This window comes from Chiloscyllium plagiosum, unplaced genomic scaffold (genome assembly GCF_037043375.1).
Source record: "Chiloscyllium plagiosum isolate Xiang-an unplaced genomic scaffold, Cpla_swu_hap1 HiC_scaffold_8, whole genome shotgun sequence".
Lineage (NCBI taxonomy): Eukaryota > Metazoa > Chordata > Chondrichthyes > Orectolobiformes > Hemiscylliidae > Chiloscyllium > Chiloscyllium plagiosum.
Genome location: NW_028270146.1, coordinates 36,760,209 through 36,787,157, shown reverse-complemented (window position 1 = coordinate 36,787,157; position 26,949 = coordinate 36,760,209). Strand labels below are relative to the sequence as shown.

The 26,949-nt window shown below is 42.4% G+C and overlaps 1 protein-coding gene across 2 annotated transcripts in view; it reads left to right on the top strand.

Moving 5' to 3' along the window:
- Positions 1-6,096: 6,096 nt before the first annotated feature.
- Positions 6,097-26,949, top strand: part of prkcha (protein kinase C, eta, a) — a 219,447-nt gene continuing 198,594 nt past the window's right edge. For both annotated transcript variants that reach the window (XM_043697243.2, XM_043697241.2), the window contains exon 1: positions 6,097-7,395. In XM_043697243.2, coding sequence (XP_043553178.1) covers positions 7,051-7,395 — 345 coding nt within the window. In that variant the 5' untranslated portion in view covers positions 6,097-7,050. The remainder of the gene's footprint in view (positions 7,396-26,949) is intronic.

Below are 26,949 nucleotides of genomic sequence, written 5' to 3'. Positions count from 1 at the left end.
CTCCCCGCACCAGCCTCCACATGGGGTCACTCCCCTCACCAGCCTCCATTTTGGACTCACTCCCTGCACCAGCCTCCACACGGGACTCATTCCCTGCACCTACCTCCACATGGGACTCACTCCCTGCACCAGCCTCCACATGGGACTCACTCCCCGCACCAGCCTCCACATGGGACTCAGTCCCCGCACCAGCCTCCACTTGGGACTCACTCTCCGCACCAGCCTCCACACGGGACTCACTCCCCGCACCAGCCTCCACATGAGACTCACTCCCCGCAGCGGCCTCCACATGGGACTCACTCCCCGCACCAGCCTCCACACGGGACTCACTCCCCGCACCAGCCTCCACATGGGGCTCACTCCCCGCACCAGCCTCCACATGGGACACACTCCCCGCACCAGCCTCCACATGGGGTCACTCCCCTCACCAGCCTCCATTTTGGACTCACTCCCCGCACCAGCCTCCACACGGGACACACTCCCCGCACCAGCCTTCAAATGGGACTCACTCCCCACACCAGCCTCCACATGAGACACGCTCCCCGCACCAGCCTCCACATTGGACTCACTCCCCGCACCAGCCTCCACGTGGGGCTCACTCCCCGCACCAGCCTCCACTTGGGGCTCACTCCCCGCACCAGCCTCCACATGGGACTCACTCACCGCACCTACCTCCACATGAGACACACTCCCCGCACCAGCCTCCACATGGGACTCACTCCCCGCACCAGCCTCCACATGGGACTCACTCTCTGCTCCAGCCTCCACATGGGACTCACTCCGCGCACCAGCCTCCACATGGGACTCAGTCCCCGCACCAGCCTCCACATGGGACTCATTCCCTGCACCTACCTCCACACGGGACTCACTCCCCGCACCAGCCTCCAACAGGACTCACTCCCCTCACCAGTCTCCACATGGGACTCACTCCCCGCGCCAGCCTCCACATGGGACTCACTGCACGCACCAGCCTCCGCATGGGACTCAGTCCCCGCACCTGCCTCCACATGGGACTCACTCCCCGCACCAGCCTCCACATGGGACTCACTCCCCGCACCAGCCTCCACACGGGACTCACTCCCCGCACCAGCCTCCACATGAGACTCACTCCCCGCACCGGCCTCCACATGGGACTCAGTCCCTGCACCAGCCTCCACATGGGACTCACTCCCCGCACCAGCCTCCTCATGGGACTCACTCCCCACACCAGCCTCCACACGGGACACACTCCCCTCACCAGCCTCCACATGGGACTCACTCCCCGCACCAGCCTCCACATGGGACTCACTCCCCGCACCAGCCTCCACATGGGACTCACTCCCCGCACCAGCCTCCACATGGAACTCACTCAAATTCCAAATCACTAGTTTAAATAGATGCAGAAAAGAGGCTAAAGAGTGAAAAAAAGAAAAAGAATGGATAGAACAGAAGATTCCGACTGGAGCGTTTTCCTCTGCCGCCATCTTGCCATCTCTCGTAAAGAACTACACACAATTTGCCATCAAATTCCAATAATTTGCTAATGTTACAATTAAAAGTTTAATTGGATAAACACTGTGGGGAACCTTAGCAAGGATGTATTGGCCATGGAGGGAGTTTAACGTTGGTTTACGAGAATGATACCTGGACTTCAGTGATTAAGTTATGATAAGAGATTATTTAACAGGCTTTGCCTGTTTTCTGCAGAATTTATAAGGTTAAGGGATAATCTGATTGATGACTTTGAGACATTTACAGGAAAAGACAGGGTAGATAAAGAAAAACTAGCGATTCTAGAACTAGGGGCATAGTCTGAGAATTAGGACCAGACCATTCAGGAGAGATGTCAGGAAACACTTCGACACACAAAGGGTGGTAGACATTGGAAAGCTTTTCCACAAACAGAATTTAACACTTGATCAGTTAATAATTTTAAATCTGAGATAAATTAACCTTTATTAAGCAAAGGTATTGGGGGATCTGGGCCAAAGGCATGTATGTAGAGTTAGGTCAGAGATTAGTCACGAGCTAATTGAATGGCGAAACAGGCTCAAAGGGCTGACTAGCTTACTCCTACTCTCTGTGCCAATGATGTTGTGCTGTTGCTGTAGGGAATATTAACATGAGTTTAAGACAATGATAGCAATAGAATGGAAGGAACACGTAACCTGTGCCATGCCTATTGTTTTGTTAAAATTAATGATAAATCATAAGATGATATTTGATCACAAATAATTTTTTTACCCTGATGAGCACAACAGTGAAAAAACATGATTACACTTTGCACCTTTATTACTTACTTCCCAATGGAATATCTCATTGTTATGACCATTGCCATTCTCTAGGCAAACAAAAACAGAATTTTTTTAGCAGTTTTAGGCTAATGTTCTTCTTCTTATTTTTTAAAACCAGAAAGGCTTGAAACAAATCTTTTTAATTAAAATATCCCCAATGAATTCAGTTTTGGAATTGAGCCATTTGGCATCATTAAGTGTTCAATCCTGTGCAATGTTTGCCAAATCCAGCAGATGGTGCTTTAATGATTGGATGCCACAAACTGTGAGACAATCACTGCATCATGTCACATGGAACTTAACCAAGGAACGAGTTAAGTCTAAAAGTCTTGAAAAATTGGTTAAAATTTTGAAATCCTCAAAATAATCCTATTGTTCTCATTGTTTCTCTGTCTGGATTGCTGATGTCAGGAATAACTCATAATATACTTTATAGAAGAAAAGAAATTACTGCTAAATCAATTATCAAAATAAAATATCCCTTAAATCTTAAGGGATCGCATAATCTAATGCGACTCAAGGTTCATTAAAAAATTAAATCATTGTAAAGAATTGCCTTTAATGTAATTTATTACTTTTAAACATTTCTGTTTATTCTGTTAAGTTAACAATATAGTCCAAGAAACCAGTTTGAAGAATTTGTAAGAGGAATTTAATTAATCTCATTATAGATACCATAAAAGTAGGGATCTTCAAGTTGAACCCTGCCTGTTAATTTCAACCCAGATTCTGTCAGATGAAATGTTTGCTGTGAGCCACTTTTCCTGAAGATGGTATCTTACTGAATTTAATTGAATATCTTTGCAGATTTCATCATTACTTGGAAAGGGTTAACTTGTTATTTGTCTCTTTATACACTTGCTGCATTTTAACTAGAGGTGAGTAACAGCATCTATAAATCCTCTTGCATCATGCATGCCGATAGTAAACCTCATTTGAAGTTACACAGTTAGCATTTAACCTGATCCCGACACTTGTGGAATCTTGCCCCTACATGAGTTGCCAACTTCAGGTGTACTGTACTGGAAAGGAGTTGTGCACAGTGTGCATGCCTTAACATGTACAATCAGCCTAAAGATTGGGATGAGCTGGAATGGGCTATGATCTAATATAGATGTCTCAAAAATGAACTGTGAGGAAAAACAACGAGTGATCAGTTTAACTTTCTATGCAGTTACATTCCAAAAATGCTTCCACTTTAGTTCATCTTTTCTATTGCAAAAACTCATTACTTCTCACATACATATTAATGCCATAGTTACAATATAAAAAGTGTTTTTTGTACGATTTTGTCAATTAGGTAGACAAATTCTTCATCTTGAATGGCCTTGCTGAGCTTTTACTCAAGCAATTTTTTCCCCTGAATCAACCTATTCAGAGATGTTATTATTACACACTGCTGGAGCAGGTGAGACTTGAACCCAGACCTACTGGTTCAGAGGTTGGGACACTACCACTTCACTACAAGAGCCTCTTGAATATGTACTGTTGTTGTAACATAACAGGCGTGGTGTTCCTGAACCATCTGCAGTGTTGCCAAAGTTCACGAATGCTGCAAATATTTGAAACACTCTGCAAGCAGCTTCATCTAAAACAAAATGCTCAGATTTTTCTATAGAAATTCTGATTTAACCTGTTGTGATGAATTATTATTTACTGAGACTTACTTATTCTTGTAGGAGTCGAAAAGTGTGGTGCTGGAAAAGCACAGCAGGTCAGGCAAAATCAGAGGAGCAGGGGCATCAGCCCTTCATTTGAAACTTCGACTCTCCTGCTGCTGCCTCAGATCCTGATCCTCAGATGCTGCCTGACCTGCTGTGCTTTTCCAGCACCACATATTTCAAATCTGATCCTCCAGCATCTGCAGTTCTCACTTTCTCATTACTCTATTAGAAACAAATTATGAAATGAAATGAAGGTTATTGACAGACCATGCTTTTTTAACAATTGTTAGATTAGATTAGATTATAGTGTGGAAACAGGCCCTTCGACCCAACAAGTCCACACCGACCCGCTGAAGCGCAACCCACCCATACCCCTACATTTACCCCTTACCTAACACTACGGGCAATTTAGCATGGCCAATTCACCTGACCTGCACATCTTTGGACTGTGGGAGGAAACCGGAGCACCCGGAGGAAACCCACGCAGACACGGGGAGAACGTGCAAACTCCACACAGTCAGTCGCCTGAGGTGGGAATTGAACCCAGGTCTCTGGCGCTGTGAGGCAGCAGTGCTAACCACTGTGCCACCGTGCCACCCAGTGTTCTTGGGATGTAGGCCTTGCTGACTAGGCCAGCTTTCATTGGCCATCCCTAATTGACCAGAGGCTAATTAAAAGTCAACCACATTGGTGTGGGTCTGGAGTTACATTTAGACAGACTAGGTTAGCCTGTCTCTAGATCGCTAGTTAATACCATTACCATGAAGCCACGGCCTCCCCATGATCAATTTTATTAACAGGTATTAACAGCTTTATTAACAAATAGTAAATGATTATTTTAAATTGTTCTAAACATTTTCAGTGTTGTGGGGAGCATGTTACCTATTGGCTCTGGTTACATCATTTTCTGCTGGGGGAAATGATATATGACTAAAATGCTACTTGACCATCCAAGCCCCTTCTCTAACAATGCCACATAAAATCACCTTGGAGTGGGCTAATTGAATGAGCACAATGGTATTAGTAAATGTATAAACAAACATTAGGAGTAGGAGACCACTCGCCATTTGTGGGTCTTGAGTGACATATAGGCCAGACCAGGTGAGGATGGCAGATTTCTTTGCTGTATTTCCGTACAAATGTCTTACTTACTGGGTATCTTTGCATCATTGACTTTTTTTTTAAAGTTTTGATACTATTTTCAGAGCTTTTCTGAAGGGTCACTGGGCCCAACTATTAATTCTGCCTTCTCTCTGCAGATACTGCCTGACCTACTGAGTTTTCCCAACAGTTTCTGTTTTTCTTTCTAAATCCAGTAAAATCTAGTGCTCTCTGGTTGATTTCAGAACGTGCTGGTTTAAGAAACCCATCCTGTGACCACTCCATCTAGGCTACCTTTGCTGCTTTGATTTTCTAATTTAAATGTAAATTAAAATGCTGTATTATTATTGCTGTACTTTTTCCAATCTTTCTTCATTTTTACTCTGTCCTACCCTGTAGTTAGTGGTAGGTATCTGTATACTACCCCTGCAAGGGATTTGTCTTTATGGTAATTTAACATCTGTCTTCCAACCGCTTCTACAACTGCACTTGGGTAATACCTCCCTAATGTACTGAAGCAATTAATTAAGTCAACTTTTTCAGTCCATCCTATCTTCCTAAATGTCATGTATCGTCCAACATTCAGGTCCCAGTTTATATTCTCCCGCCTCTGCATCGCTGTAATGGTTATCAGATTTTTTTATTTCAAAAATATACTTTATTCATAAAATACTTTGATGATCTGTACAACTGGACATGCCGTACATATGTAAACATTCCATTTGTTTGCATACCGAAAACAGAGTAATCATTCCTATTTACAGGTCTATACGATTACATTTTTAGCTGAGGTGTCAGCAGAGCCCAAATGACTGCACGGGGCCCCCTGTTCTTTAGGCAGTCAGATGTTACACGGTGGTCTTTCCCCACCGCGCCTTGGTGGCAGCTGCCCCAAGCTTCAGCGTGTCCCTCAACACGTAGTCCTGGACCTTGGAGTGGTTATCAGATTGTACTTTTTTGCTCTATCATTTCATCTGTTTCACAGTGAATGCCAAGTTCATTCAGGTACAAGGCTTTTTCCTTTCCACCTTACACTAAACAAAACAGTGCACACACAAAAAACGTCCCTTTCTCACTCAACACCTTACAACGTAAACCCCACCCAACAGGTGAAGTTGCAATGGGGCCACACCCTCAACAGAGGGGATGGACTGGGAGTCACCTATAGGTCGATGCAATTGGTACTTAACAGCCTTCAGTCGCCAAATATTTCAGCTTCCCAGCCAATCACAATCAAAGCTGGGTCTATTGTTTCACGCTCCGTTTTCTGGAAGTTGTAGTTTTGAATATTCAATCTTGCCCGTAACAAAAGTAAGGCAAGACTACAACCCCCAGAATTCTTTGCAAGGTATCCAAGTAAAAAAATCAGCCCAAACCTGAGTCTTTCTAAAACAACAACAAATTGTGAGCAAGATTTATTACTGAAGATTGATTTCCCCCAATTGGGAAGTGCATCCCTTGGAGAAATCTAAGGCTCTGGCAGCGTGCGTTGCTTTAAAGAGCCCAACACTTCAGCAATTGACACACGGAAATTTGACGTTTGATTGCTTCCTGCTTCTCCGTAACCAAATAGTCTGAAATAACAAGTGGGTCCTGTTCACACAGACCGAGTGTCAGGGAATCCGGTACTAGTCTGGGCTCACTCAAAATCCTCAACTTGCTTCGTTCCCTCTGAAGGTCTCGATCTGAAAAACCGAAAGTGTCCGGCGGACCATTGAACAAACCTGTTTCAGTCAGTAAAGGACTTCAGAGGTCTCCCGAAATTCTAGCCACCTGCAATGTTTCCTGCTTCAGGACTTGCTTGGCCAGGTAGGAATACTGGCAAATGAGGAATCTCTCTCTCTGGCGGTAATTAAACTCTCCTCCACGGTCAAATTAGGGTTGTTTTTTTTAAAAAATTGTTTTCAGCACTTTTTGTTACTTATCTCCACGACTTTCTGAAGTGTGAATAGTCAGAAGGAGGGTTCCTGTGAGAGCCGGGTGATTATAAAGAGCGCACTGGATCTTCAAGCATGGTCGTTTTCAGTGGATCTCTGAAAGTGAAGATCGGGGAGGCTGTGGATCTGAAACCAACCCGATGCGCCCTCAGACATTCGATATCTAGCAAAAGTTACCAGTTACTGGATCCGTATGTGATGGTGAAGGTGGATAACCGGAGGGTCGGACAGACCGTCACTAAACAGAAAACCAGCCAGCCCACTTTTAATGAGGACTTCAGCACCCAGATCTGGCGAAGCAGTGAGCTGGAACTCACCGTTTTCCATGATACCCCCATTGGCTACGATGACTTTGTGGCGAACTGTACCCTCCAGTTCGAGGAACTGCTGAAAAATGGCACGAAGACCTTTGAAGGCTGGGTAAGCAGTTGCTGTCAGAGCTCTCGTTACTTTAGTTAATCATTTAAAATACTGTCACTTCAACACAGTGTACATCCGCGGGCAGGTTTCATGAACAGAACTGACCATTATTCTGTCGTGACGTTTGAAACAGAAAGTCTTGACTCCATCCATCCACTGTCAGGTTTTGAATACAGTGACCCAGAAATAAAATTGAAAGGACGATGTTGTATTTCAAAACGCCTTTTTTTAGTAGGTTTGTAGACGAGACAATGGATCTATGATCACACATAAAATAGCTATCTGCATTAACATCGACTAAACACAAGAATTGTGCACAGTGAACTGTTCCTGCTGGCAAAAGTGACTAGATGACAGTAGCTTAACATGTGCAAGAACTCCATAATGAGGTGACATTATGTCTTTAAGTGGCATTGCCACTAAACATTGAGAAGTTGCATGTATTCTATACATACCTGCTGCCTTTAAACATTTCAAAGTTCCAGGCAAACATTTTTATGTATAGCTTAAGAGAGATGCAGGAAAGGTGTGTTGATCCTATGGACTTAGGTCTGCTATAGTTTCTGAGGCTGCTACTTAAGAGCATTGTTACAAATTCAAGAAAATATTTGGTGGATACTGATGAGTCCTATAAGTAGAAACTGGATGCAACATTTGGTGGTACTGGTGGGCTTGTTATAAAATACTGAGCCTGCAAACTATATGAGCTGTTTAGTGTTTGCAGATCACAATGTTTCGAACTTTCGTGCTGCAAGTCTTCAGAGATTGGGAGGGAATTCTACTCCATCACAATCCTGTGACTCCTGGTTTAGCTAGGGAGAGGAGGAGACCCAAATGTTTTCTTCTGTTTGAATAGACTGGTGCTGATTGGTGACCAGTGCTGTGTATGGAGGCCATTGACTGGAGTAAGATCATCAATGTGGGAACCAGGTCATGGGGCTCTTTGCATTGTACAACTGATTCCAAACTGGTCATCACCTGAAGTTTACACACGTCATTCCACCCAATATCACCAGATAACAACCAAGAGGAAGAACATTTAACTAATTTCCCCCATCCTTCTCCCACCTCTCGGCCCCCAACCCAAGTATTTTCAGGCCATTTGCAGTGCCCCAGATGCGGTCCAATTGAGAATGAAATGAGATTAAATACTGACAAATCACCAGGGCCAGGCAACCTACATTCCAGAGAACTACATGAAGTGCCCTTGGAAAGATTGGATGTATTGGTGGTCATCAGCTATGATCGAATGGTGGGGCAGACTTTATGGATTGAATGGCCTAATTCTACTTCTGTATATCTTATGGTCTTCCAACATTCTATGGACTGTGGAGCAGTTCCTACGGATTGAAAGTCAAATATAACCCCCACTATTTTAAAACAAAGGAAGTAGAGCAAAAACAGAATTAAAGCCAGTTAGCAAAACAGCACTCATGGGGAAAATGCTAAGGTCTATTATAAAAGACATGATAACAGAGCATTTGGAAAGCATTAATGGGATTAGACAAAGTCAGCCTGGGTTTATGAAAGGGAAGTCTTTCTTAACTAATCTACTGGTACATTTGAGGATGTATCTAGCAAAATTGATTCAGAAGAAGAAGACTTTTTATAAAGTCCTACATCAGAGGCTTGTGGGCAAAATTTAAAGTTCATGAGATTGGGGTAATGTACAGACATGGATTGAGAATTGCCTGATAGACCAAAAACACAGGTTGGAAATAAAAAGGGTCGGGGTGGCAGGCAGTGACTCGTGGTCTTACAGAGGGATACGTACCTGGGCCATAGCGATTCATTACATAGAACTGATTTGTATTAGGACACCAAATGCAAAAATTCCAAGCTTGCTGACCAAGTAAGACTCTGTGTGGGATTATGAGTGTGAGGAGAATATAAGGAGGCTTCAGGATAATCTAGTCAAATTGTGTGGGAAAAGCCACAGCAGTGTCGTAAAATGTGAGTAAGTGTGAAGTTATACAGAACTTCAGAGGATTACTTAGAGTGACATATTGGGAAATGTGGATGGACAAAGGGTATCCTTGTACATCAGTCAATGAAAGTAAGTGTGCAGCTGCAGCAGGCAATTAAGAAGTATGTTAGTTGTCATTGCAAGACAATTTGGGTTCAGAAATAGGGATGTCTAACTGCCGTAATACAGGGCTTTGGTGAGACCACGCTTGGAGAACTATACAGTTTTGGTATCCCTGCCTAAGAGAGTATATGTTTGCCGTAGAGGGAGTGCAGTACCAGGGATGGCAGATTTGGTGTATAAGGAGAGGTTGGTTTGACTGGGCTTGTATTGACTAGGGTTTAGAATGAGGAGGATCCTATTGAAAGATACAACAGGAGTGGACAGACTAGATACAGGCAGAATGTTTCCCAGGTTGGGATTTCTAGAAGGCTAGGGAGTCCAGGGGTCATGTCCTTAGGATACAGGTTAGGCCATTTAGGTCTTGGAAGAGGAAACAGTTCTTCCTTCAAAGGGTAGTCAACATATGCAATTTTCTACCACAGAAGGCTGTGCAGGCTGTGCAGGTCACTATCAATTTCTTTTTTGAATATAAACAATTTTTAAGATATTAAAGGTGTCAATAGGTAAGAAGAGAAAGGGAGAAAATGGTATTGAGATAGTGTATTACAGATGATCATGTTGAATGGCAGAGCAGGATCAAAGGGCTGAATGGCCTGCAGCTGCTCTTAGTTTCTATGTTTCTGTGACTTAACTTAGCAGAGATTAGTTGTGAGGATCAACATAGCTGTGTCCCACACAGTGGAATACATTTACCAACAAAGCATTTTGGGAAGCTAATCTCCATCTCTTCTCTCTTCTTCAGTTATATTCGATGCTGCTTTAACGTTATAATTCATAATTACCACCCACTTCAATAACATGGATTCACACTTTTTGCAGTACATTCTATTTTAGCACACAGTACTTCAGCAAATCATCAAGCATCATCTCTTGCTCTTGCCCCTGCACCTGGTTCTGAATGAAGCTTAGAAATGCATTTGGAAGCTGGGGGCGGAATGATCTGCCACACTTGGATTTCAACAAGCCGTTACTAAAATTTGGAGAAAATGCTGGTTCATTGCTGTCTCTGAGCAAGGGTTTTAAAAAGGAAGAAACTACTAACTATTTATCCACCGGTCTCCTGATGGCTCAACCTTAGCTTTATCTCAGTAAAAATATTTAAAATAATGATTTTTCTTGTAAGTTTGGATATCCTGATTTCTCTGGGGCTCTGTTGGGTTGCATTATTTTACCAAATACATCTCTTTCTGGCAGATTGTACCGTGTTGCCAGCAGATTTCTATCTGACTCTGATTCGTATTGAATACCAGAGGGGCTGAATTGCCAATTCCTGCTCCTAATTCATATGCCATAGACTCCTACAGCATAGAGACAGGCCCTTTGGCCCAAACTCATCCATGCCGACCATAATGTCCATCCACATCAACCCCATTTCCTGCAGTTGGCTCATGTCCTTTGAAACCTTTCTTATCCATGTATTTGTCCAAATGTCTTTTAATGCACCCAACTCAACCACTTCCACTGGCAGCTTGTTCCATATGTGTGCCACACTCTGTGTAAAGGAAAAAAAAGTTGCCCCTCAGGTTCACTTTTATCCTTTCCCCTCTAACCTTAAACTGATGCCCTCTGGTCTTCAATTCCCCAACCCAGAAAAAGACTGAGTGCATTTACCCTCTCCATGCCTCTCATGATCTTATAGACATCTATAAGATTCCCCCTTCCATCTCCAATGCTCTAAAGAAAAAAAAAAGTCCTAGCTTGTCCAACCACTCCTTATAATTAAGACCATTGAGTCCGGGCAACATTCTTGTAAATTTTGTCTGCACTTTTTCCAGTTTAGTAACACCAAGGTGACCAAGAACACGATACTCCATGTGCGGACTCACCAACATTCTGTACAACTGTAACATAACTTCCCAACTTAGAGTCATAGAGATGTACAGCATGGAAACAGACCCTTTGGTCCAACCTGTCCATGCCGACCAGATATCCCAACCCAATCTAGTCCCACCTGCCAGCACCCAGCCCATATCCCTCCAAACCCTTCCTATTTTATATTCAGTGCCTTGACTGATGAAGGCCAGTGTGCCAAAAGTCGTCTTCCTGCCCTGTCTACCTGTGACTCCACTTTCAGAGAACTGTGATACTGAATTCCAAGGTCCCTCTGTTCCACTACTCTCCTTAAGGCCCTACCATTCACCATGAAACTCCTACCTTGATTTAACTTTCCAAAATATAAGTCCTCACATTTATTTCTATTAAACTCTATTCTTGGTCCGCTGATCCCGCTGATCAAGGTCCTGCTGCAAGTCCTGATAACCTTCCTCACTGTCTATGACACTGCCTATTTTAGTGCTATCTGCATCTAATCATGCCTTGTACATTCTCATTTAAATAATTCATTATAGATAACAATAGTACTGGGCCCAGCACCAACCCCTGAGGCACTCCACTAGTCACAGGCCTCCAGTCCCATAAGCATCTTTCTACTATTCCCCTCTGCTTCCTACTTTCAAGCCAAATTTGTATCCAATTTCCCAGCTTTCCCTGGATTCCATGTGAACTAACCTTCCGGAACAGCTTACCATATGGAACCTTATCAAAGACCTAGCTGAAATCCATGTGGACTATGTTCGTAGGGAGAAAGTGGGAACTGGGTACTGAGTTGGAAGATCAGCAAAAATTAAGAGGTCAGTCTTTCTCAGTTTGTAAGAACCTTGGGGTGGCACGGTGGCTCAGTGGTTAGCTCCACTGCCTCATAGCGCCAGGGACCCGGGTTTGATTCCAGCCTTGGGCGAGTGTCTGTCTGTGTGAAGTTTGCATATTCTCCCTGTGTCTGCATGGGTTTCCTCCAGGTGCTCTGGTTTCCTCCCACAATCCAAAGATGAGTAGGTGAGGTGAATTAGCCATGCTAAATTGCCCATAGTGTTAAAGGATGTGTAGGTTAGGTGCATTAGTCAGGGGAAATGTAGAATAATAGGGTAGGGGAATGGGTCTGGGTGGGTTACTCTTTGGAGGATTGGAGTGGACTTGTTGGGCTGAAGGGCCTGTTTTCATACTACAGGGATTCTATGATTCTAATTCCCAAACCTGGAGCTTTCTAACCAAAAACACCTGCTTTGAAAATTCTACAAACAAACCTTTCCTACTGAGAACTTGTTTCCTTAATTGCTCTGAAAAAACAACTCCTTTTGCAGGAAAAAGACAATATTTGCCTTTGATCTTAGTCAGGTCTCCTCCAAAACTGCACTAGAAGTTTTAATTTCTAAGTTAAAATTAATCTTTAATTATTCTGAATCAAAAGCAAACTAAAAGCCTGCAATGTTTACTCTCTCCCTACTGTAAACCTTCGTAGTATGCAACGTTTCCAATCGCACTTCAGGTGTTCAGTCACTTGCTCTCTGACATGTCATACTTGAATAGGTCACGATTCCAGAAGGACTCACTTATGTGTCTGTAACTGCCCATGTGCAGTATGGACATTCTTGCTCATTGGTGTGCCCCTCATGTTTGTACTTTCCCTGTGTACCCACTAGTGTGTGCATGCTGACAGGTGCACTGCAAAATACAGGATCACATCAATCAAAAACTCTCTACACTCAGACTATGGCTCAGCCCAAATCGGGGACATGACTTTGTGTGGTCATGTGCAAGAGTGAATGGTGTACCAAATTGCTTCCATCCCTATTTTAGTTTCTGTTGATTTCAGTGGACAGTGTTGAGGGATGTAGAATAGGGCAGCTGATTCACTGCAAACTCTTCCTCACATAGTGAATGATCAGCCTTTTCTCCATCTCCCAGTCCACTCAATCCAAATGATGCTCATGTTCTGATACATCAAAAAGTTACAGTAACAGCAGCCAGTGGGCTGAGGAGTGGCAGGTAGAGTTTAATTCAGATTAGGGGTGGCATGGTGGCTCAGTGGTTACCACTGCTGCTGCACAGCGCCAGGGACCCGGGTTTGATTCCCACCTCAGGCGACTGACTGTGTGAAGTTTGCACATTCTCCCCGTGTCTGCATGGGTTTCCTCCGGGTGCTCTGGTTTCCTCCCACAATCCAAAAATGTGCAGGTTAGGTGAATTGGCCATGCTAAATTGCCTGTAGTGTTAGGGGAAGGGGTAAATGTAGGGGAATGTAACAGCAGCCAGTGGGCTGAGGAATGGCAGGTAGAGTTTAATTCAGATTAGGGGTGGCATGGTGGCTCAGTGGTTACCACTGCTGCCTCACAGCGCAAGGGACCCGGATTTGATTCCCACCTCGGGGGACTGTCTGTCTGTGTGAAGTTTGCACATTCTCCCCGTGTCTGCATGGGTTTCCTCTGGGTGCTCTGGTTTCCTCCCACAATCCAAAGATGTACAATTTGGTGAATTGGCCCTGTTAAACATTGCCCATAGTGTTCAGGGGTATGTAGGTTAGGTGTTTAGTCTGGGGTAAATGTAGCACAGTAGGGGAATGGGTTTGGGTGGGTTACTCTTTGGAGGATTGGTGTGGACTTGTTGGGACAAAGGGCCTATTTTCACTCTATAGGAATTCCATATCTTCTAAATCTATATCTAAATGTTGCATTTTGGTATGACAAATCAGAGTAGGACTCGCACAGTTAATGGTAGGGCCTTGGAGTGATTTTGAACAGAGACCTTGGGTGCAGGTACATAGTTTCTTAGAAGTGGCATCACAGGTAGACAGGGTGGTGAAGAATGTGTTTTGCATACTTGCCTTCATTGGTCACAGCATTGAGTACAGGAGTTGGGATATCATGTTTAAGCGAGACATTAGTAAGGCCTCATTTGGAGTACTGCACACAGTTGTGGTCACCCTGCTATAGGACTGATGTTATTGAACTGGAAAGGCTGCAAAAATGATTCACAAGGATGTTACCAAGACTGGACAGTTTGAGTTATGAGGAGGGGCTGGATAGGCTGGGACTGTTTTCAGTGGAGTGTAGGAGGCTGAGGGGTGATCTTCTAGAGGTTTGTAAAATCATGAGGGGCATAAATAAGGTGAATAGCGAAGGTCTTTTCCTCAGGGTAGGGAGTTCAGAACCAGAGAGCATAGGTTTGAGGTGAGATGGGAAAGATTTAAAAGGGTCCTGAAAGGCAACTTTTTCAGAGTTCTGTGAATATGGAATGAGGTGCTAGAGGAACTAGTAGAGGCGAATATGATTACAGCATTTAAAAGACATTTGAACAGGTCCTTGGATGGGAAATTTCCTTGTGATGTTGGTTGAAGAGTAAACATTGATTGTTTAACCTGTTTTGCTCTTGTTGAAAAGTTACTATTTGATTTTTTTTTACACTCCTAAGAGGACAGAGAAGGTCTTGATTTAAGATTTCACTTAAGTGTGACACCATTGACATTGCAGAGTCAAAACCTATCGCGTGGAAAAACAACAGCGAGCCAGGCAGTATTCAAGGAGTAGGAGAGTCGACATTTTGGGCATCAGCCCTTCATCTCTCCTGTTCCTTGGATGCTGCCTGATCTATTGTGCTTTTTCCAGCGCATACTTTTCGACTCTGACTCTCCAGCATCTGGAGCCCTCACTTTCTCCTGAACATTGACATTGCAGCATTCCTTTGGTACTGCACTCAATTATCAGCCTACATTATGTACTCCAGATACTGCAATGTGTTTGAATTAATTGCTTTTCTGCTCCAAGGTGAGTGATACCATTCAACAAATGACCCATGTTTTGTGATGGTGGCTATTTAACCCAAAATATCTCTCTGAGGCAACTTCAGTTGTGGGTTGGACAGCCAGCCAAAACCCCTCACCTCTTTGTTTTTTTTCTTTCTTTGAGGAAGGTATTTTGTTCTACACAGAATTTGTCAGAGCAGGAATAGGTTTTCCCTCGGGATCAAGGGTCCTGAGGGGAAAATCCTCTTTCCTCCCCACTAATCAAGCCATCATTGAGTGACAGCTGTATTGAGTGGCAGTACCAGTGTGGAGGTGGTGACACTGCCAATACGACAGAGACCTGGGATCAGCACTGGATATAAGGCCAGAAGTGAGTGGTGGGGAGTGGATTGTGCGTGGCTGCTGCTGGAGTGCTGAGATAGGTTGATGGCAAAGCTGCGGGGTGACTCTCAGTGGAAGCCCTCTCCCCAGTGCTGAGTCTCTTGTCCGTTTCAACAAAGGGCTACCCACCCACCCCATGGGTTTGCTTGTTGTACTTACCACATGTTGAGTCCTCAGTTGAGTTAACACATGACATGGTGGCATGAGGCATTAACTGCCCTCAACCATTTGACTTAATCAAAGTGGAGGCAGAGAGATGGCAGGGGTCCCTACCTGTCCCTCTCCTGCCAGATTAAATTGTGATCCATCACCAAACCCATTGGAGGGGAGGGCATGAGATTCTCCCGTTGGGTTCAAACACAGAGCCTTGCTAAATTAGCTGATCTCTGCTGATACAGGGCAAGGAAAAACGTGTGACTGGTGACTGAATGAATAGAAGACTTGGTTTGACTATTGTGTCCCTTTCTCTTTGAGTTGCACTGACTGCTACATTTATTGTCCAAAGCAAACATACAAAGATTGATTGATTGTTTTGGCAAGATGTCTGGATGGTTTTGCATACTGTGCACTAGTAGATGAGAAAATCAGAGGAAACCTATGAGGCTTTAAGCAAATGAGTGCTCAACGCTGATATGGATTGTAACAATTGTAAGGAAACCTTTGAGCACAGATTCCCCAGTGAGAGAGCACAAACAAAATTCACCCAGCTTTTTCCCCAAGAAAATTATTGTTATTTTCTAGAGACTGTCATCTTTTTGATATGTTGTATGAATCAGAATATATTTTTGTCAGGGTGATAAACAGTTTTATTATTCAGGACTGAAGAATGTTTTCACGGATTTCCGTTGTTAGAAACAATGAACTGTAATCACTGTTAGGAGTTTCACGATATTTAAGTGTATACAATATAGTTTCATTTTTGATTGGGTTGTTTGAAGTTTGGCAGCAGATGGCATGACTCAATGCCATCTAACACGAGGTTCCATTCTCCATATGCATTGTTAATAAATTTGCTCAGCAGGAACTGTTTGTTAGTCTGTGTTTTTAAAACCAGACAATGTAATTTTGCTCAACCCCCTGCAGTATAACCTTTTTTGAGGTGCATGCCCTGCTCTAACATTTGAAGATATTGACCTAGAATTTGCAGGTTTGATTTTTTTTTTGTTTCATGATAATAAATGCCATAGAATTTATCTTTGGGCTACTGCGCAGGAGTCTGTGATTGCATGGTATTCTCTGCAGGCAGTCTGTGGACAGGACAAGCAACAACAAAATCTTTCTTCTATCAGTCAGAGGCAAGTGGAATTTTAAACCAGGAAATGAACGTGAAACTGTAAAACCATGCAGTGAAAGCAAAGTAAAGGGAGGGAAATAAATAAGGAAATGTGAGAAAACAAAATAAGAGACAAAGAAAAATTTAGAAGCATTTTTATTAAATTTTAATAATTTTGAAAAGATCATGAACAGTAAGTACAATCTGAAGGAATGAAATTCTGCAATTGAACACCACATTCACTTTTTTTTTAGCTTGTGTGACAGCAGTTAAGATTTAGTGAATTTTTTTAAAAAGATCACATCATCTGAATGGACAAGTCTTAACCACCACTTATGCTGGAAAAAGAAGTACCTACAGGATAAATAGCACAATTTAATTCCTTTCATGTGTTTCAATGCTTGGCCTATCCAATAGGTGTATGATATTTTATTCTGGGTGGTGTGGTAAGGTAGCAATAGATTGTGGGTAGTCTGCTTCTGTATGAGTTAAAGTTAATGTGGGCTGGGGCTTAGCAAGTCAGTAAAGGGGCATTGGAAAAGTGGGGATCGGAAGTGACGATGGTTAAGATGGGGATTTAATATATGCAACGAGGTAGAACTGGAGTTGGCAGCATTGAGATAGTAGTGGCAGCCTTGTAAATGGAATATATGTCAGTTATTAAGCCCAGCACAGGGTTGATGTGGTTGTGGTTGAGTTGGGTTGAGTTTGGTTCAGTTTACACAGAAGCAAAATGGATCCAGGGAATGCAGTTTTTGCAGGGGCACAAATGGGTTCTCTTTCATGTCGCTAATTTTCGGTTAGAAAATGTTTCATCTTCTCTATTATGGGATTAGACCCAAAGTCACATAATGTGATGCCAAATGGAAGATGGAGATAGTCATGGAACAATAATACTTCAATGTTTGTAAGTAAAATGATTATATCATTAATGACTCCCATCCTTGATTATCATTCTGAAATTAATTTTTTTTCCAAACGTTTATTAACATTATACTTCTGCAAATGTTTCATTCAATTACCATCATTTTTTGAAAAAAAACCTTTAAATGTTGTTGAAAATTGCCTCCCTTGTATTGAATTATTCATGGCATTTAGGTAATAGCATTTTAGCTATTTTAGAATATTAAACTTTGTATGAATTTGAATAATGATACTTTTAAGCTCTTCAGTCTCTGGTTTAGAGAGATACATCTATGGAGGCACATACATGTGAAGAATAATATATGTCAAATATGACACTTTGACACACTAGAGGTGACCATTTAGAAAGAAATCATTGCAGGTGACGTAGTTTATATCGTGTACGATAGAATTATGAGAATGTATTGTCACACAGATCTCAGTTTTGAAGGATGATGTGATGGACTGTTTCCAAAGTGTAAGAAAGTTGAAGGAAAGGAGAGGAATAACACATGATGGTCACATTATATAGAATGTCATTAGTGACATTCACTGGAAGGGATTCAAACAGGGACATGTAGGCATGAAAGTGGTTGGTGACAATAATTCGTAACCTTTAAAGGACATTTTGATAAGGACATGAACAGGAAAGGTTTGGAGGAAATTAGGCCAAATACAGGCAAGTGAGACTAGTTTAGTTTGGGAACATGGTTGGCGTGGACTAATTGGACCAAAAGTTCTGTTTCCATGCTGTATGACTCCATGACACTCTTCTTTTTGAGAAGAAAAAAGACGCTGGAGATGAGGGAGATATTTTGAGAAGGATGGTAGGATTAAGTGTAGGGCGGTGATCACAATTTTCATAAGGGAAACTATGCCAGAGGAAAGGGAGAAGTTAACAAAATTGGGCAGCATTGGGTCAAGGAGAAATAGTTAGGCCAAGAGAATGTGAAGTGGGTAAGCTGGAAGAGTTAAGGACTGCAGTAGAGATACAGGAGATGCTGTAGAGGATTTGAGATACAGGGTGGACTGAGAACAGTTGGTGGGAACAGACTGTGGAAATTGAGGCAGTTCAGTGGATCATTATTGAAGAGACCAAAAAGATTGTTTCTTGCAACAGAAACAAGTGGGACATAAAACAAGTCGGTGCTTTTCAAGCTTGTGTGTGAAGAGCTTTGAGATAAAGCAGAGAGATATAAAAAGCTCCCTAAAGAATTTTGATTTTTTTGGCAAACTAATAGAGTATTTGATTAGAAATGCTTACAGCGTTTCAATTTTTTTCCACCTGAAAGATTCCTAAATGGGGGTTAAGTTTAACGAAATCCAGATGGTCTTTGTCATTTGAACAACCAGTCCTCATCCAGCCCTTACCCAACTAAACCTGTTCTCTCATTGGACAATTTCTCCTTTAGTCTGTCTCGCTCCCTCCAAATAAATGGTTGCTATGGGTCCTCACATGAATCATATCTATATCTGCCTTTTTATGGCTTTGTGGAAGTTCATTGTTGCAGTCTGACTTGGGTACCTCTGCCTGAAACCTTTTTCCATACTTTGATTTCATTGATGCCAACATCTGCTCAAGCTTAAATACTACTTCAACCTTGCTTCAAATTGTCACCCTTCTCCCATCTTCAGCTGGTCCACTCTATGACACTTCCCTTCCCTCCCATGACTTGTCCATCTTCTTTTTTGGCGATAGGTTTGTAAATATTGTAAACCTACAAAATTCCATATCTCCTTTTTTGTTTTACCCTTCCTCACATCCCGTTGCCTACAAGGACTCCATTCAGGTCTCCCCATTTTCCTTCTCTGCATCTGCTCTGATGCATCCTTCCTCAACAGCACTTCTGACATATTTTCCTTTTTCCCTCCACAGAACGCCATCCCCTATTGTGATTTACAGGGCCTTCCTCTGTGTTCAACTTGTTTTCCACTCTCTGTTCTTGCCCTACTCCTTCCCCTCAGAACAAAAATGGGATTCCCCATGTTCTCACTTTCCTCACCCTCAGCCAACACTTTCAAAGGATCATCATCTGCCATTTCCGCCATCTGCAGCATGATGCCACAGTCAAACCGATCTTCCTCTCCTGCATCGGCATTTGAAGGGTTCCTCGTTCTGTGATGCTCTGGTTGATTGCTGAATCGCCTAAAATACACCCTTGACTTACTGCAGTGTTCCAGAGAAGCTCAGTACAAGCTCAAGGAACAGCAACTATATCTCCCAACTAGGTACTTTACAGCCTTCTGGAATCAACATTGAGTTTAACAAAGCTAAACCATAAACTCTATTTCCAAATTTTGAATATTTTTGCCAGCTGATTGTTCTTAATCATATTTTTGCTTTCAGACATGTTGCCATTAGTGTGTATATATTGCAACTCCCTTGCACTATATTGAACAACTTTCCTTGTTGTGGAAAGCTAACATGCTGCAGCAGGAAGCAAATCCTGCCCTGCACAGACAGTTAGTTATAAGTGGAATTTCAAACTGGAGGAAATCCTCAATGTAGCAAATTCACATGTTGACACCTTTCATAATTATACTTTGAAGAGTGTTATGAACTTTTCTTGTTTACTTGAAATATTTGTTTCATTTAACCTAAAATTGCTCTGTAGTTTTAAACTCAAATGTTTTGATTAGGAACGTTCTGTTTTTGGCTCCAGTGAACCACAGGTTTGTAGGCAAATGACTAAAGAGTTCCATTTGGATTAATAATTGTAGATCCTATCTATTCACGTCGAAACATGAGCCCAGAACTATGTTGCTTGCAAGTCCTTGGAACCACATATTGTTATGGCATGAATATGTATGAATTGTGTGGGTAGGTGTGTTCAGGGAGGCTGATGTGGTCAGTGTCACTTTTTTGGAAAATTGCTGTAAAAGCACTTGCTGGTTGCTCAATAAATAAGAATATACAAACTCACAGCCCAGTCTTTTATACATGATACATTGCAGCCAGATAGAGGATATTTTTAGCATGTCCACAAAAGAAATGCATTTATTAGGGGAGACATTGCATCCCTTTTCTTTGGTTGGCTTTGCACTTGTATGTGTTGGGATGATGATATAATCATTGATTATTCTAAGTTGCTGAATATCTCAAATCTTTGCAATGTTTGTATGCAGTGAAAAGCTTCAATGGCTACTGGTTTTTTGCTCTTGACTAGCTAGGTAAGACAGCAAATGGCCAAGGTAATTAGATCATAAAGAAGGCATCAAATTGAATCCCCAGTATTTTTCCTTATTCCAAATCTTAGCTTCATGACTGATAATAATTCCATAGTTTTCTTTAAATAATGATCCTCTCCTAAGCTCCTTAGTGAACCATTGCTTGTAGACCTGCAGATATATTTGGGAAAACTTTTCCATCTTGTAACATAATCCAGCTTTAACAATTTGAAGGAAATTTGTAGTTTCCAAAATTGGAGAGATTTGGATTTCTAGCATTAATAGTCAGCGTGCAACCAAACTGTTCCAATGGGGAGTACTGGTCATTTGAATATTTTAATGAGGTTTGTGCATGGCCTGCATTTTGGGTTACCCCTGGCCAGTTGTGGGAACCCTGGAAGGTGAGGATCATTGTGTGGAAAGTTTACATGATTTTCTCAGGCAAAGTTTAAAAATCACACACCAGGTTATAATCCAACAGGGTTATTTGGAAGCACCAGCTTTTCGGAAAGCCAGTGCATCAAAATAAACCTGAGGGCTATAATCTGGTGTTGTATGATTTTTAACTTTGTCCACCCCAGTCCAACACCGGCTCCTCCACATCATGGTTTTCTAGCATTGCTTGTGGGTCAAGAGATGAATTAGCAATTTGTGCCATCTCCCCAAGTTAATCAGCTTCCCATCCTGAGCACTGAACAATTGCTGCCCACAATCACTGAATTCTTTTCACCTCTCCACCCAATCTGTGTTTGCAATCACCCTGTGAGCTCAATTCATACCATACTCACTAAACCTCCATCTCCACCCTCCCCATGAAACTGCTCCTCCATCTTCAGCACAAGTTGGCCTCCCTCAACTTCAACCTGTCCTGTTGCATTACTTAGCCAACAGGAAGCCATGTCTTTATTATGTTTGGAGCTCTCTTACATCTGTCTCATGTTTTTTGCCAGTTTGCCCAACCTGAAAAGTTTGGCATTGGTTGTGTTTAATGACATTGGGAATTTATTAATGCTTCAGGTGAGATCAAATCTGTAAGTTGGATTTGTCTTGGTTGCAGACTAACCACTCAATTAATTTTATTGGGCAGGAACCAAGCATTTGAAAGTTTGGTGAAGCTTGCTAAATTTGTGGAAGCAACCATGAGTGTTTGAAAGTGAACGCAGCTTGTTGGAGTGAGTGGCAAGTGGGCAGATCACCTTTATTTATACCCCGTAAAGTTCCTATTCTACTCTATTATCTACTTTCTGGATTGTGTTTCTTTTGTGGAGGTTTACAGATTCTGATAGCAGTATGCACCCTTGCTCACTTCTGAATTGCAAACCAGCAAGTGAAAACCCAAAAAACAGTCTAACTGGAGCAACAGAAGTGGAAGCATCTATGCTAGTGCAAGGCTGGAGGTTCTGTGATTGTGCACCCTCTGTAGAAATGAGGCCTTTTGAGCAATTACTATTGACATGTCTGCGCACATTCTTTGCTCTACTTGCTCTATGTTCCTAGCAGATAAAAGAAGATACAAATTTGCTGTAGAAAAGTAACAATCTTGACGTTACTCGGCTTTTCATCATTCAGTCAGTGATAGAATAAATCCGGTGTGCCTATCAAGGATATTATTAATGCAATTACTTGGATGTTCCTACAATCTCCATCACTGATTGGGAGGCACATCAATGTGTTGTTTATTCTCTGTGACCTCTTCCTTTGTATCTGTGAGCTGTAGAATTTATGGAAACCACTCCTTTGTATTTGCAAGACGGAGGGGGAGGAAAGAACTGTAAGTTACACAATCACCTAAAGTACAATTAATGAATATGACAACTAGACAAGTTTAAGTGTAAATGTGAGTGACAGTGATGGGGAATGGATATATAGGATATGTGAAGGGCATAGTGTATATTAAATGGCTGTGAGGAGTGATGCAATTGAGAATGCTTGGGAAAAGTGTGCAAGGGGCTTGGGGCTTACACCACAGAACGTCGATGAATCAGTAAATGTGGAAACTTTTCCTGACCTGGTTAAATCATGAAGCTACTTTTACAGTATTCCAAACCAGGACATAATATTCTGGTTCACCTCTTCAACCATCTGACAGCAGCAAGGGTTTGGTTTTTTTTGTTGCATCATTAGAGAAAAGTTTGCCTTTGACTGCCTCCAGCAGCAATTCAGGGTGGCATTATGGAATCTGAGTGCTGTCCTTGCTCACTATGAATCCACACAATGCTGTAGATCTCCCAAGGCAGAGAGGCAACAACCTCTCAGTTTATCCCAGTCGAGTTCCTTCAGATATTGTTTGTTTCCATCAGATTACACTTCGTTGTTCCAAGTTCCAGTCCTATCTCTCACTGATTGGCTTTGCTTTGTGTTGTAACATGTGGTACTATTCCCTGAGAGGTGCCTTCCTAACATTCCATTGCACCATTTCTAACTAATTTCCTTGACCTGCAATCATGGTTTGATTTAAAATGATCATAATTTTATGACATTTCTTCAGAAGTGGGTATGTTCACTATTGAATGCGGAATGGTCTGTATCATTTGCCACTTCTCAGATACTGATGTGACGTGATCTGTGTCTTGCGATCTTATACTCCACTATCACCTGATGAAGGAGCAGCACTCTGAAAGTTAGTGCTTCCAAATAAACCTATTGGACTATAACCTGGTGTTGTGTGATTTTTAACTTTGTCCACCCTGATCCAACACTGGCTCCCCCACACAATGTGACATGTGTCCATTTGCTCTCTATTGGATGGAGTCCTACCTAGCTCAAATGATAATGGCTGGATTATTGGAGGTCAATTCACTAAATCACAAAGGATCACAGCAAAAGTTCTTCAGGAGTGTCGTAGGCCCATTTTCTGCTGCTTCATCAGTGATCTCCCCTCCATTGCATGGTCAGAAGTGAAGAATTTTCAGATGTGCGTGCAATGTTCAGCACCATTAACCAGTCTTCAGGCACTCAACAGTCTGTTTCCAAAGGCAGCAAGATCTGGACAACATCCAGGTGTGGGCTGAGAAGTGGAAAATAACATTCATGCCACATGGGTGCCAGGCAATGATCATTTTCACAAGAGAGAATCTAACAATCTCCCCTTGATGTTCAATGGCATAACTATCTCTGAATCCCAGACAACCCACAATCTGTGGGTTACCATTGACCAGCAGTTAAACTGAAGCAGGCAAAAGATATAGCAGAAGTAGGCCACTCTGCCCATCGAGTCTGCTCCACCATTTAATGAAATTATGGCTGATTTGATTATCAACTCCAACTTTCTTGCATTTTCCCGATAACCTTTGATTCCCTTACTGATTAAAAATCTGTCTATCTCCTCCTTTTAAAACCCGAATACTTCTAATAACCTAAAGCCCTCTGGTAAAGAATTCCACATTTATTACCACTGACATAGTAAGTTCCTCCTCATCTCTGTCCTAATGCCTTACTATGAGATTATGTCCTCTGGTTCTATACACTTCCACCAGGGGAAACTACTACTCTGTATCTACCCTGTCAACCCTCTGAGAGTCGTCTATCCTTCAATAAGGACTCCACTCCTTCTCAATACCAGTAAGACCCACCCAATCAATTTGACCTATCCTTAGATGACAGTCCCTTCATACTCAGGATATTGATAGTGGGGGATTCAGTGATGGTAACACCATCGACTGTCCCCAAATCAATACACCTTAATGCCAAAAACTGTCATACTATTCCTGCTGTAGTCTGACTAGTGCCTTATATAGTTTTAGCAAGGTCCCACTCCTTTTATATTCCATTCGCTTTGCAGTGAAGGACAATGTGGACTAGGACCCGTGGACACAGCCTTAGAATTAGAGGGGGTCATTTCAGAACAGAAATGCGGAGACATTTCTTCAGCCAGAGAGTGGTGGGCCTGTGGAATTCATTGCCACGGAGTGCAGTGGAAGCCGGGACGCTAAATGTCTTCAAGGCCGAGATTGATAGATTCTTGTTGTCTAGAGGAATTAAGGGCTACGGGGAGAACGCTGGTAAGTGGAGCTGAAATGCGCATCAGCCATGATTGAATGGCGGAGTGGACTCGATGGGCCGAATGGCCTTACTTCCACTCCTATGTCTTATGGTCTTAATGTTCTATTTGCCTTCCTAACTGCCAGCTTAACTTAGAATCATAGAAACAGACTCTTTGTCCATGCTGACTAAATATCTTAAACTAATCCTGTCCCATTTGCCAGCATTTGACCCATATCCATCTTAAACCCTTTCTATTCATATAGCCATCCATATGCCTTTTAAATGTTGCAATTGTACCAGCCTCCCATCTTCTTTGGCAGTTAATTCCATACATGCATCACCCTCTGTGTAGAAAAGGTTGCATCTTAAGAACTCTTTAAGTCTTTCCCCTCTAATCTTAAACCAATGGCCACTAGTTTTGGACCCCCCCCCCCCCCCCCCCCAACCCTGGGAAAAAGACCTTTGCTCTTCACCCTATCCATGGCCCTCATGAATTTATAAACCCCAATAATGTTACCCTCAGCCTCTGACACTCCAGGGAAATTCAGCCTCTCTATAGCTCAAACCCTCCAAACCTGGCAACTTTTTTGCTAGCTTTTTGAAATGTGTGCACCAAGACCCCAAAAGCCCTCTGTGCTGCAGCTTTCTGCGGCATCTCCCCATTTAATAATACTCAGCTCCTCCATTCCATCTACCAAAGTGCATAATCTCATTTATATTCCATCAGTTAAGTTTTTTTTTTGCCTATTCACCTAACCAGTTGATATTTCTCTTCAGACTCTGTCATCTTCATGATATGCCTTCGTGTCTGTTTTTTTTTGTCACCTGCAATCTAGGTGACTATACATTCACTTCCCTCATTCTTGTCATTAATGAAGGTTGTGGCCCCAGCACTGATCCCTGTGACATGCTACTAGTTACAGATTGCCATTCTGAAAGTGCCCCTCTTCTCCTAACTCTGTCTTCTATTCATTAGCCAATCATCTATCCATTCTAATACTATGGGCTCTTCCCTTATTAAGTACCTAAATCTGTGGTATCTTATTGAATGCCTTTTCAAGATTCTTTAGTTTTATGTCCTTTGGCCCACTGTTTTTAGTTATTTATATAAATGATTTGGATATGAACATAAGAGGTATAGTTAGTAAGTTTGCAGATGACACCAAAATTGGAGCTCTAGTGGACAGTGAAGAAAGTTACCTCCGGGTACAGTGGCATTTTGATGCAATGGGGCAATGGGCTGAAGAGTGGCAGATGGAGTTTAATGTGAGGTAAATGTGAGGTGCTGCATTTTGGAAAAGCAAATCAGAGTAGACCTTGTACCTTTTAATGGTAAGGTCCTGGGAAGTGTTGTTGAACAAAGAGTCCTTGGAGTGCAGGTTTGTAATTCCTTGAAAGTAGAGTTGCAGGTAGATAGGATAGTGAAGAAGGTGTTTGGTATGCTTTCCTTTATCGGTCGTGCATTGAGTAGAGGAGTTGGGATGTCATGTTGCAGCTATACAGGACATTGGTTAGGCCACTGTTGGAATATTGGATGCAGTTCTGGTCTCCTTCCTATCTGAAGGATGATGTGAAACTTGAAAGAGTTCAGAAAAGATTTTCAAGGATTTTGCCACGGTTGGAGGATTTGAGCTATAGGAAGAGGCTGAATAGGCTGGAGCTGTTTTCCCTGGAGCATCGGAGGCTGAGGGGTGACCACTATAGACGTTTATAAAATCATGATGAGTATGGATAGGATAAATAGGCAAGGTCTTTTCTGTGAGGTGGGATAGTCCAGAAGTTGAGGGCATAGGTTTAGGGTGAGAGGGGAAAGACATAAAAGAGACCTAAAGGGCAATCTTTTCATGCAGAGAGTGGTGTCTGTATGGAATAAGCTGCCAGAGGAAGTGGTGAAGGCGGGTGCAATTACTGCAATTAAAAGGTATCTTGATGGGTATATGAATAGGAAGGGTTTAGAGGGATATGGGCCAAGTGCAGGCAAATGGGATTAGATTAGGTTAAGATATCTGGTCGGCATGGACGAGTTGGACTGAAGAGTCTGTTTCTATGCTGTACATCTCTGACTCTATTCACTGCTTCCCCTTTAACTATCCTATTTGTTACCTCCTCAAAGAATTTTAGCAAATATGTCAGATGTGATTTCCCCTTCATGAAGCCATGTTGGTTGATTTTGATTCTAAA